The sequence below is a fragment of the Tupaia chinensis genome, unplaced genomic scaffold (genome assembly GCF_000334495.1).
Source record: "Tupaia chinensis unplaced genomic scaffold, TupChi_1.0 Scaffold000047_1, whole genome shotgun sequence".
NCBI lineage: Eukaryota > Metazoa > Chordata > Mammalia > Scandentia > Tupaiidae > Tupaia > Tupaia belangeri.
Genome location: NW_006159505.1, coordinates 5,761,260 through 5,773,962, shown reverse-complemented (window position 1 = coordinate 5,773,962; position 12,703 = coordinate 5,761,260). Strand labels below are relative to the sequence as shown.

General features: G+C 55.5%; 1 protein-coding gene across 1 annotated transcript in view; it reads left to right on the top strand.

The window, feature by feature from the left end:
- Window positions 1–12,703, top strand: part of LOC102494681 (olfactory guanylyl cyclase GC-D) — a 67,452-nt gene that overhangs the window by 20,106 nt on the left and 34,643 nt on the right. The window contains exons 4-12 of the mRNA XM_006141152.1: window positions 1,972–2,247; window positions 3,973–4,344; window positions 5,596–5,680; window positions 6,351–6,447; window positions 6,528–6,656; window positions 7,716–7,796; window positions 10,720–10,896; window positions 11,135–11,291; window positions 11,499–11,648. Coding sequence (XP_006141214.1) covers window positions 1,972–2,247; window positions 3,973–4,344; window positions 5,596–5,680; window positions 6,351–6,447; window positions 6,528–6,656; window positions 7,716–7,796; window positions 10,720–10,896; window positions 11,135–11,291; window positions 11,499–11,648 — 1,524 coding nt within the window. The remainder of the gene's footprint in view (window positions 1–1,971; window positions 2,248–3,972; window positions 4,345–5,595; window positions 5,681–6,350; window positions 6,448–6,527; window positions 6,657–7,715; window positions 7,797–10,719; window positions 10,897–11,134; window positions 11,292–11,498; window positions 11,649–12,703) is intronic.

Genomic DNA, 12,703 nt, shown 5'->3' with positions numbered 1-12,703 from the left:
ATCAGTGTGAGTATAGGTGAGGGGGAACGTCATGCCGGACAGGGAGCCGGCCAGTTCGAAGGAGCAGAGGCAGGGTGTCAACAGGACCAGGACAGGGGATGGTTCAGTTCTATGTGGCTGGGGCCTGATGGCAATAGGCAGAGAAACCATCAGTCGCCTTGTCCATCCCTGTTGCAGGGAACTGTGTTCCAGCCGCGTGCTGGCATCCAGGAGCCAGGAGGGAGAGTGGTTAGGGTCATGTACTCTGGAGTTGGAGTTCCGGGGTCCCACTGCCAGCCCCTCCAGCTGTGTTACCTCAGGCAAGTAGTTTCTCAGCAATGCCCTGAGGCTAATCTAGGGCCCTACTCGATAGGGCTGGGAAGATGAGGTGGACTGCTGCGGACAAAGGGCTCAGAACAGCCAGTCCAGCCGGCTTTTCCCTCTAAGTGGTCCTCCCGGCTCCGAGTTCAGAGAAATGGCTCCCCCTGGTGGTCAAATACAGAATGGCGCTTCCCTCTGCTAGAGGAAAGACGTTTGGTCAGAAGCCTGGACAGAGCGGGTGGGTACAGGCCCTGGTTCTGATCCTGACATCCGGGTGAGGCTCTCTCCGAGGGGCTCCCCACTCCCAAGGGACTCGATGGGATGGTCTTTGGCTCACAGCTCACACAGCATGGCATGCAGTGCTCAGCTGAAGCCAGGGCTCAGGCCCACCTCCATGTGATAAGAGGCCCTCAGACCCAAGCAAGGAGGCCCCCAGCCTTCCTAAGTGTCCTCATCTTCTTGGAGAAAGAGATTGCAGTAGAAACCTGGTGACAGTCAAAGCAAGTGGCAACCCTTTGTTGGCTGAAGTTGCCGCCCTTGTCAGTGACCCAAGTCAGGGAGAGAGAAAAGATGCAGCAGAAACCCAGCACAGACCTTTAATGTGGGCAGAGGCTCCCTTGTCCTGGTCCCTGGAAGTTGGCCACCTTATTAGCAAGGGTTCTTTACTAAGGCGAAGGTGATCATATCTATGTCTCTTTAGACCTTGAGCATGCCTCCAGAGCCACAGCTAGAGTTGCAAGTTGATGGTGAATGGATAAACAGAATGTTTATTACAGTGGAATATTATACAGCCACAAAAAGGAAAGTGCTGACACGTGCTACAAGGAGACGTTAAGTAAAAGGAGCCAAGCACAAAAGCCCACATACTGTGTGATTCCATTTCTATGAAATGTCCTGGATAGGCAAATCCACAGAGGCAGAAAGTAGGTCAGGAGAGAACCTTGGGAAGTGGGTACAGAATCTCCTTTGTGGATGACGAAAATGTTCTAGAATTAAATATTGGTGATTGTACAATCTTGCAAACATACTAAAGCCACTGAATTGTATACTTTCTAAATTGGATCCCTTTTTTAAGAGTGAATTCTATGGTGTGGGAATTTTCTCAATTAAAAAAAATCTTTAAAGAAAGGAGTGTAAGCTGGGAGTCAGGCTGCCTGGGTTCAAATCCTGGCTGTACCCTTGGTGTTCACGTATTCTGAAACCACTCCTTAAGTTTTCCGTGGCTCGGTTTCCTCATCTAAAACGTGGAGACCATGATACGCATGCTTCTTAGTGCTGTCGTATGTGGGATGACTGAGAGTTTGTATACATACTTCAGGACAACGCTTAGAAAGCTGTCAGCACCTATTAGTAGTTGTCAGGACAATGGGGTAGGGCAGGGTGGGGAGCTGGTCCCAGGTACTGGGAGGGTGAGCGGAAGTCTGGGAGGTCCATACTGGTAGAGATCTATCCTCAGTGGAAGGGATACTTTGCACCAGGTCCAACCCAGATTGGGTGGTCTTAGCCGTTACTGTTACGGGGGAGCAGAATAAGGGGAAATTCTACCTTTAGACTGGTGGGGAGGTGGTTGGGGTGGCGGTGGAGAGGGGAGTTTGGGCCTGAGAGTTCTGGGCTTCAGGAAAGGCCACGGCCAGACAGGGCATGTGACAGCAACAATCCTCTCTGCCCCAGTCGTGGTGCTGTGTATGCACTCAGCATTGCTGGGGGGTCCGGAGCAGACGGCCCTGCTGAGCCAGGCTTGGGCTGAGGGCCTGGCGGACGGGAGGCTGGTCTTCCTGCCCTATGACACGCTCCTCTTCGCCCTCCCCCACCACAACCACTCCTACCGGGTCCTGGACGACAGTGGGCCCCTGCGGGAGGCCTACGATGCAGTGCTCACCATCAGCCTGGGGTCCAGCCCTGTGGATGAGGCCCTCACCGCTACCGGCCTGAAGCCAGGGCAGGTAAGTCCATGCAGATCCCCATGTACCTGGAGTGTGGGGACAGTGCACATGCGCCCCTCACTCACCCCAGGCCTGGTTGGCACCTCATCTTGGGCACTTGACCTGTCCCTTTTGACAGTGTCTATCTGCCAGCCCCTGGTGTAGCTGCTCCCCTCTCATCGCTGTGTGTGTCACGGTCTCATCCCCTCCCTTCACTCAATGACTCCCTCTGGCCTGCTGTGCTGGCCCTCCTCCTGGGCCCCTGGGTCTGCTTTCCTGTCTCTGGCTCTCAGTTCCGGCGGCTCCATTTCCGGTCCAGCCATTCTTTCTCTGAATGCGTTCTTCCTCTCCTGGCTCCCCTTCTCTCTAACACACGTGCAGGTCCGCGGAGGAGTGCTGGGAGACTGAGGGCCAGCCGGGTACAGGGGAAGGTTCCAAAGTCTCGCCGGGCATCTAAACGGTGTTAGTGAGGACGTGTGGCAGCCATGATTTCGACCCAGAAGACTCAGCCATGTGGAGTTGGCCGTGGGATGTCTGCTTCTCGGGGATAAGAGGACAGTGTCTAGAGGAGGTGACAGGGATGTGGTGGCCAAGGGTCATTCAATCTCAGCTGGCAAATGTAGGTTAAGTCCTTCTCATAGGTCACCATGCCAGGCATCAGGGACACAGTGACATGTAAGGTAGACCTGGCCTCCATCTGTGAGGGGAGATGGACAGTAACAAGGTCACCAAATCTGAATAGCGATGGAGCCCCCAAGAAGCCGAGCATCCACATCCTCTGGCTATGGCCAGTGGCATCCAGGGTGCCCATGTGGAGCAGCGGGCAGTAGAGACAGGACGGCAGAGACCCACTCCATGGAGGTGTCACTTGAGCTGAGCTCTGAATGATGAGGAAGCATCAGGATGAAGAGCCACCAGGCAAGGAGCAGCAAGAGCAAAGGCTCTGAGGTGGCCAGTGCCATCAGGCCAGGCAGGAGGGAGTGTGGGCGGCTAAACTGTCCTGGGTGGTGGGTTCGGGGCCCCAGAGGAGTTTGGCACTGAGCGTGTGGGCACTCAGGCCGAGGTGAAGACTCCGAACTTACTATTGCTAATAAAGTGGGAAACCATTGTGGGTTTTAAGTAAGAAATGATTTGTTTTCTGGTTTCTACAAAATCTCTTTGGTTGCTTCCTGGGGAGTGACCTGAAGAGGCCAGATGAAGCAAGGAGGTCCCTGCGTGGTCCTGTGAGCGGTGACAGGCTCGACCCCAGGGGCAGGAGCAGAGCTGGTGAGGGGTCAGCCAGGTCGAGGATAAGTTCTGAAATAAAACAGAAAGACTCGATGCTGAACTAGAGGAAAGAAAGAAAGAGGTCAGGGATCAGGCCTCTGCTGTGAAATTGAGAAACTGGACAGATGGGAGTTCATGTCCTAAAAACAGGGACAATGCAGGTGGCAGAGCCGGGAGTTCTGTTGTGGGTGTATTGCAAAGGTCCCATCTGCCCGCGAGATATTAGCAGGACAATGCAGGTGGCAGAGCCGGGAGTTCTGCTGTGGGTGTATTGCGAAGGTCCCATGTGCCCGCGAGATATTAGCGTTGACTGTGGCTATGGTGGTGGTGGTGGCTGGAGGCCTGTGAGGCTGCGGAGGCAGAGCCAGGATAATAGAGGGACGGGACCAAGCGGAGGACTGTTGGACGGAGCATAGACCCAAACAGTTGCTGCTGGCGGGAGAGCCAGGACTGGGTGCCTGTGCCCTGGGCTCATGGGGTTGAGGAATTCTCTCTTCCCAGGTGTCCCCACTCTTTGGAACCGTCTATGATGCTGTTGTCCTGTTGGCCCATGCATTGAACCACTCTGAGAGCCATGGGGATGGGCTCTCAGGGGCCCACCTAGGGGACCACATGGGCACCCTGGATGTAGCTGGCTATAGCCAGAGGATCCGGACGGATGTGAAGGGCCGGAGGCTGGCCCAGTATGTCATTCTGGACACGGATGGTCAAGGAAGCCAGCTGGTCCCCACCCACATCTTGGACACAGGCACGTGGCAAGTGCAGCCCTTGGGCAGGGCCATTCACTTTCCAGGAGGGGCCCCTCCAGCTCGTGACTCCAGCTGTTGGTTCGACCCCAATATGCTATGCATGAAAGGTAACTCTTTATCCGCCCTCCTGCCCAGCTGTCCATCTATTCACACGTCCACCATCCACCTACTCCTCACCTATCCGTCCACCTGCCTATCCATCCACCTGTTCATACTCGCACATATAACCACTCTCACGTACCCGTCCACCCACCCATCCATCTGTTCACCTACCCACTGATCCATCTATGCATCCATTTGTCCAATTTTCCACCTTTCCATCCACCCATCCATCTCTCCACCCCTCTACCTGGTCATCTACCCATCTATTCATCTTTCTATCCACCACTCATCCATTCATCTAGCCACCCATCTGCGCACTGACCCATCCACCCATCCTTCTATTCAATCGTCCATCTGCCTGCCTACTCACCCACTCATCCATCTCTCCACCCCTACCTGGTCACCTACCCAACTATTCATCTTTCTATCCACTACTCATGCATTCATCTAGCCACCCATCTGCGCACTGACCCATCCACCCATCCTTCTATCCACTCGTCCATCTGCCTGCCTACTCACCCACCCATCCATTAGTCCATCTATCCACTCATTCATCCTCCACAATCTACCCACTCACCACCCGTGCATCCAGCCAGCCCTCCGTCCTTTATCAAAGCTCTCCATGTGGGCAGACTTATGTGAGGGGTAGGAGCAGGTGCAAAGAAAGAGCTTGGCACTCCATTGAGATGACCGATCCAACATTTAGGAAGCAACAGGGAAGACTAGCAGCCCCCTCCACCCCGAGATGAGCAGGGCTAGAGCCTTTACAGGCACATCCCCATCTCTGATTTCCTAACTGCTCCACAGCCTTGACACTAGGCCATTAGCCTCGGTGGGCACCCGTGGAGGACTGAAGTTCAGAAAGGCTTGGTGACTAACCCAAGGTCACATAGGAAGGTGGTGGCTGAGTTCAGGAGGAGCCCAAGTCCAGTGACTTAATGTGCAAGATTCCTTTTCCCCAGGCCCACATGAGGATGGGGAGTGAGAGAGAGAGACCAGGAGACCCTGCCATTCTGATTCTTATCCTCCATCCATCCAGAGGATCAGTCCTGATGAAATCATGCGGACACACGCATGCATAGGTGTATAGAAAGACACACACATGTATGAACATGTGCACCCCTATCCCCTAACACACTTGCCAATGTTGGTGGGCAGCTTAGGCTTGGCCAGGCTTGTTCATGTCCCTGTGGGGGGCTGTCCTATATGGTCATTGCTGTGACCACCCCAGCACCTGCCTCTGCTTCCTCCTACAGACACACAGACCCTGGGCGGCCTCTTCACTCTAGTGTTGGCCTGTGTCCTGCTGCTGGCTGGGGGGGCCCTCACTTGCCTCATCAGGTGAGTCTGTCTGCCCCCGAGCCAGGCTCTGGCCCTTTGTGGGCCCACCCCCACCCCAGATCTCCTCCTGCATGCACAGATGGCTCTAGAAATCTGCAGGGGCTTTCTCAGCCTGTCTCCCAGGATTTCAAGGCCCCTGCACTCCTGTCCAGTCTGTAGCCTCAGTTGGACTTTCAAGGACCCAGTTGCCCCTGAGGAGGCCATGTGAGACGAAGACGAAGCCCATGACCTCACACAAGAAGCTCTCCCTCGGTCTTCAGGCTCCCCTGTGTACAAGAGGGGACCAGCCAGGGTGATCTTCAGGGCCCTCAGATTAGAAAACCATTTTCCTTGAATTCCTGTGTTCCCAAATCCAGACCACAAGGGCAGCCTTCCACCAGCCTCACCCCAAGCTCTGGCTGCCCCTAATGCCTACAGGCCTCTAGGGATCACTGAGGCTGGGAACCAACAGGTGTGTCAGAGGGGAGAGGAGTCCCAGGCCTGAACTGGAGGCCAAGGGATTCCATGGAGAGAGTACCAGGGCCTTCCCAGCCCATCTGGGACTGGTGGGGAGACCGATGTGGAACTGGGGAGAGCTGGGAGGGCTCGGAGTCAGGGCATGTGTAAGACCAAGGTGTGTGTGGGGGTGGCGTTGGCACTCCCCACAAGGCCTCACCTCTCTTGCCTCCAGGTTGGGTGTCCAGCAGCTGCAGTTGGTGAGGGGCCCCCGCCGGATCCTGCTCACAGCCCAGGAACTCACCTTCCTCCATCAGCCCCCCAGTAGGCGGGTGGGTGGGCAGGGCTGGGCTGGGAGGGAAGGTGGCAGACAGACCCAGCCCAGGCTCCTGACCCCACCTGCCCCCTCCAGAGGCTTCACGTGGATAGTGCAAGTGAGTCCAGAAGTGTGGGCGATGTTGGGAGCCTGAGGTCAGGGGCCCAGGGCTCAGCCAGGAGCCTGCCAGCCCCCCAGGAGCCCACCAGCGTGGCCCTATACCAGGTGAGGACCTCTGCCACCCCTGTGCCAGGCTTGGGGAGCTGTAGTAGGTTTGAGAGAAGCCAGGGAACCCACAGCCGCTTAGGCCCGTGTATGCCCCAGTCCTGCTGTGGAATGGGAAACTGAGGCCGGACAGGAGCAGCGACTCCCAGGTCACTCAGCAAGTCAGCAGCAGGGCCAGTAGTGGGATGCAGGACCCCACCCCCCAGCCCACGTGGTTCATGATCTGACCTTGGGGAGCAGCCAGTTCCTGACCACTCAGCCAGATGCTGCCGGCCTGGTCCACCCAGGGCCTCTCAGCACTCAGGCCAGCCTTGGCACCGTCTTCCCTGCTTAGGCAAGGTGGGCTGTGGCTCCGTCAGCCCTGACATGGGGGCAGTGCTGGCTAAGCCACCAACAGATGGCGAGGCTGGAAATCAGAGGTCAGACCAGTAAGACGCCAAAGTGCCAAGGACACTGGGATGTCGCAGCAGCCACTGTCCAACTGCAGCAGCCCATTGGGGCTGGGAGTCTCACGGCATGCTCTCGCGGTCAATGGCCCAGTCTAATCGTTTCCATAGGCAGGAGCAGGAGAGACTTGCCCTTTCCTGCCTTGTCCATGGGGAGCCTCTGTTATCTTTCCTGCTGGAAGGAGGCTTTAATGCTGTATGAAGCGTGTTATGTCTGCTTCAGTGAGGCAGCTGTGGGCTTCAGGTGAGGCCCCGTCAGTGACGAGGGGAGAGAAGGCTTAGGGCCGGCCAAGGCAAGGACAGAGTCCCAGATCCAGACACCCCGGACCCAGGGTTTGAGTGTCCTGAGTACATGAGGCCTGCAGGGTGGAGCTGCCTCAAGGGGGACACACATGCTTTCTACCTCCATCCATGAGCCCTGCAGCACGAGGCTGGGAGGACTGAGGCCCTCCAGGTCGCAGGGCAAGAAAGTGGGAAGTCAGGACGCGGCTTGTCAGACTCCACTGCTTGTGGGACATGTATGGGGAGACGCTGAGGCCGAGAGGTGCAGGGATCCCCAGGCCCGCGGTGACGGGGCAGCCCAGTTGAACTCTTGCTGTGGCCCCTTGCACAGGGAGACTGGGTGTGGCTGAAGAAGTTTGAAGCAGGCACAGCCCCCGAGCTGCGTCCGGGTTGCCTCAGCCTCCTGAGAAAGGTAAGATGGCGGAGGGTGAGGGGCGGGCTGGTGAGGACAGGCCGGCTCAGGGGACCCTCACAGGTCCAATTGGTCCCTACTTGACGTGGACACTTCTGGCCACCTAGAGGAAGTCATCCCTGCCCCTTGACGAGGTCTTGGTGACAACTATACATACATCACTGCCACCACTGCACACCAGCATCCCTGAAGCCGGGTCACCACCCCAATATGATCATCGCCACAACCTCCCTGCGGGAGCACAGTCCCCTCCTGCAGGGCCACCACATGTCAGAACGAACACTATCACAGGCCCTCCTCCCACGCCTCCCCCCGCCCATCCAGCCATCCACTCATTCATTCACTGTTCACTGAGCACCACACACGTGCCAGGCAGGGTTCTAGGCTTTGGCATACACAGTGGAGAGAGGAGAGTGCCCTCCCTCGGGGAGCTGCCAGTCACTGTCTCTGCTAGCCCCATGAGCACGTTCACTCCAGATGGTCACCATCCTGGGAGCAAGCACTGCGAGGTGGAGGACCAAGCACAGGCCCTGAGTGAGGAAGACCCCAGATCATCCCGCCTCCATGGAGCACTTCGCTTTCTCACAGAATGGAACTGATGACACCTTCCCCAGGGGAATTCTGGGAGTACAGGGAATATAGGAAATAAGCTAGGACCAGTCCTGGTGAGTAGCGTGCCCTCACTAATGGCAAACTGCTTTATCTCTAACACCACCACTGTCTGAAATCGTTTGGAGAAAGTGACTGGAGGCTAAGTTAAGTATTTCTCAGAGGTCATCTTGCAATCACTTTGAGAAGATGTTTCTTTTTTTCTTTCTTTTGAAGAGGTTCTGCTTGCCAGAAAGACAGAGAGAGACAGAGAGACAGAAAGTGAGAAATCACCCCCCCCCCCCCGGGGAGGGGATGGCCACGCCACAATCCCTTCTCCTCCATTCTCCTCTTGGGATCTTGGGCACACACGCACACGTGCCCGGTGTGAGTTTAAGCTACTGGGTCCGGGACTCAAACTACGGTTGACTACCTGGGAATCTAGTCACATAGCGATTACGCCAACTGCTGGTCCCAATATTTCTTTCTCTTTTAAAAATGTATTTGTCTTTCAAGAGCAAGACAGACAGAAAGAAAGAAAGAGAGCGAGAGAGAAAACACGCCCAACAGGGTCCTAGCACATGACTCACCCTAGCCTCAGCCGGCCCCAGATCACGAACACATGTGCACCTGGTGTACTCAGGAAGGCCTTCAGATATGAACCCAGAACCTTCTCATGTGGGTCAGCTTCTCATGTGGGTCTGCATTTTACCGGTGGGTACTATCCAGCCCCTAAGGAGATGTTTCTGAAAAGAAAATGTCATAATGTGGTCACGGAGGTTTGGAAATTGCTTGGCTTAGCCATGAGACTTCTCAGAGCCTTTAATACTCTGTCCTGGTGACCTCTCACTGTCTAAAAACTTACCCAAAGTATAGTGACTTAAAATCATTTGATACTACCTTATAATTCTGTGGGTAAAAGATTTGGGCAGGGCTCAGCTGGGCAGTTCTTCTGTTTGCTTGGCCTTGGTTGGGGTTACTCGGTGAGCTGCAGCTGGTAAATGGGCTGCCAGAGGGGCAAACCATAATCCACAGGCCAAATCAGGTCCACTGCCTATTTTAATAAATAAGGTTTTATTGGAACACAGTCCTACCTATTCCTTCATGTACTTCTATGGCTGCTTTCATGCTACAGTGGCAGAGGCACATGGTGTGACAGAGACTGTATGACCCGCAAGGCATGAGCTTGTACTATCTGGACTTTGATAGGAAAGTTTGCAGACGTCAGTGCAGAGGGCCTGCTGTGGTTTCACGCACATGCTCTGCATTGGCAGGGCAGTTAGAAGACCAGGTCCAACTGGACTTAGCCTCCCTCTGTATTCAGACCAAGCATCTCCACGTGAAGTCTTCTCCAGCATGGTGACTCAGTGTAGAAGCACTTCTTGCTGTGGCTCTTCCAACAGACAGTGCTCCTAGAGATAGCAAAAAGAATCTGCCAATTTAAGACCCAAACCAGAAATGTACAAGACTCCTTCCACCATATTTGGGTGGTCATACTAGCCACAGAGCCTGCTCAGATTGAAAGGGAGGGCACAGAGTCCCACCTCTTGATGGCAGAAGTGTCAGAGGATCTGAGGCCATGCTTAATAACACAAGCTGATGTGCTCATGAACTTCTAAGGAGAGAGTTTACTAGTTTCCTCCACTCAGTTGACCCCTGAGCTGTTTTTGCGAGGAGGGCCATGTCAGACAGAGGTTCTTGCTTGGCAAATGCTAGTGACCCTGCTTGGGTTTCTAATTGCTGGGTAGCCACTGGGTAGGGGAGGCTGCGTTCTGCTTAATGCTTGATCTCTTCTGCCCTTCTTCCACCTCCTTAGTCCCTTAGTCTTGGGGGAAAGAAGGTATAACTTTTGGGCCCATGGTATCACTTAGGCAACAGATGTAGATCCCTGTTCTGTGGAGTTGGCTGCAGCTCCTTCTTTTATTCATTCATGATGTATCCACTCACAAGTTCATTCATTGGCTCTTTTATCCACCCATCCAACTACACATCCACCATCCATCCATCCATTCATCCACTATCCACCCATCCACTTGTCCACCCACTTGTTCACTTACTCATCCCACCACCATCTTTCCAGCACCCACCCAGCTACTCATCTACCCCAGCACCCACCCAGCTACTCATCTACCCATCCACCCTTCATTCATCTACTGAGTACCCACTGATCCAGTTGTCTGTCTGTCTAACATCTGCCCATGTATCCAACACCTCTGAGAGCTCTCTGTGTGCAGTCCCATGCTGAGTGCCAAGTACTGAGGGAGAGATATGGACAGTAACTGGCCCAGCCTTGGAAGAGCCACTGAGGGCTTCTAAATTGCCCTTGTCTCCGCAGATGCGGGAACTTCGGCATGAGAACGTCACCACCTGCCTGGGTTTTTTTGTGGCCCCAGGGATCAGTGCTCTGGTGCTGGAGCACTGTGCCCGGGGCAGCCTGGAGGACTTGCTGCAGAATGAGGCCCTGAGGCTAGACTGGACCTTCAAGGCCTCACTGCTGCTGGACTTGATCCGAGTAAGGACCCTCCACACCTGGAGTAGGAGCTGGGGGGCACAAGGAGGGCAGGGGGTGGGGCGAGAGGCTTTGATTTCCCGTGTCTGTACCCTTTCCACTTTAAATGGGGAACATCTGGCAAAGCGGAAGAGGGGGAGGTAGAAAGGGGCTCCTGGGCTCATGGGAGTTCTGGTAGGACGAGAGTTTCTCTCATTTAACATAGACCTAATGGACCCTCGATGTGCCCCCCACCCCCCAGGGCATGAGGTATCTGCACCATCGACATTTCCCTCATGGCCGCCTCAAGTCCCGGAACTGCGTAGTGGATGGACGCTTCGTGCTGAAGGTCACTGACCATGGCTACGCAGAGCTCCTGGACACCCAGCGTGCTGCCTACCCCCGGCCAGCCCCGGAAGGTCAGTTCAGGGGTGCCAGCAGGTGCAAGGCCTCGTTCAAACCCAGAGCTAGCAGGGCAGGGGTAGGGGCCCTCTGCGCCTTCTGGGCTGTGACTCGAGCTGAACGAACCTTGGACTCCTCACTTATGACTCGGGGAGAACGGAAGCCCCTGCGTCCTCCCAGTGTGGCCAGTAGGTGACAGGTTATGGCCTGCCCTGTGATTGCAGAACTGCTATGGACGGCTCCTGAACTGCTCCGAGGCCCCGGGGCCCCCGGGCAGGGCACCTTCAAAGGAGACATCTTCAGCATCGGCATCATTCTGCAGGAGGTGCTGACTCGAGGCCCTCCCTACTGCTCCTCGGCACTGTCAGCAGAAGGTACCGGGACTGCCTGTTCCTTGGCCTGTCGCCGGCTGGGGTCTCCCCATAGCTAGGGAGCTCTGTAGCCACCAGGAAACCTGGGCCTGAAAGTAACCACACAGCTGCACGTCGCTAACGGTCACCATGAGAACTGGGCTCCCTTGACTCCAGCAGGGGGTCTTGAGCAGTTCTGCCAGGGTAACAGCGGAGCAGCCCCGGGCCTAGACAGTGCTTTCTCGGGAAAAGTCCCCAGCCACTTCACTGCCGTGTAGGCGGTGCTTGTCCCCTAACCACCCACCCCCGCCAGGCCAGTGCAGTTTGTCTATGCAGACCTGGGCTCTACCCCAGCTACGGGGCTTACTTCATATGACTTGATCCAAGTCACCCTCTCTGCGCCTCGGTTTTCTCATCTATCAATTGGGAATCCGATATCAAATGTGCCAGATGCCAGGCCCCAGGATCAATGTAGCCAGACAGCTCGGTGTTGGGGGGCTTGAATACCTGCGAGGTTGGGGCTCCTTCAAGAGCATCTATGGGGGGGGGCCTAGCTGGTGGCACAGTGGTTAAGGCAACTGGATTCCACGTGGCTAACTGCATGGTTTGAGTTCTGGACCCGGTGGTTTGAAATCCATGTCAGGTACGTGTGTGTGCCCCAAATCCCAACAAGCAAAATGGAGGAGAAGGGATTGCAGTGTGATCCATGGAAGGTGCTTTCTCACTTGCCCTTTCTCTGCCTCTCTGGCAAGCACACGTGGGGAGCGCCTTAGAGTAGAGACAGTCTTTGTGTTATTGCCACAGGGCCTGTGGACGCACTAAACAAAGACAGAATCTACTGCTGGGCTTTACGGTTAGAAGAAGCCTGAGCATCCGCAGAGAAGGCCAGGAGAGGCTTGCTTCGATCCGCGAAGTGCTCTGCCGCTGAAGCACGCGGCTTTGCCTCCCCTGTAACAGGATGACACAGAACGCTCGGGCCGTGGTGTTCCCCCGGCAGCGATGCCTGGTCTGCCTGACCCAGCTTTTGTTTGTCCTTTCTCAATCCTCAACGCTTCCCCTCAGAGTACCCTACCTCTTCA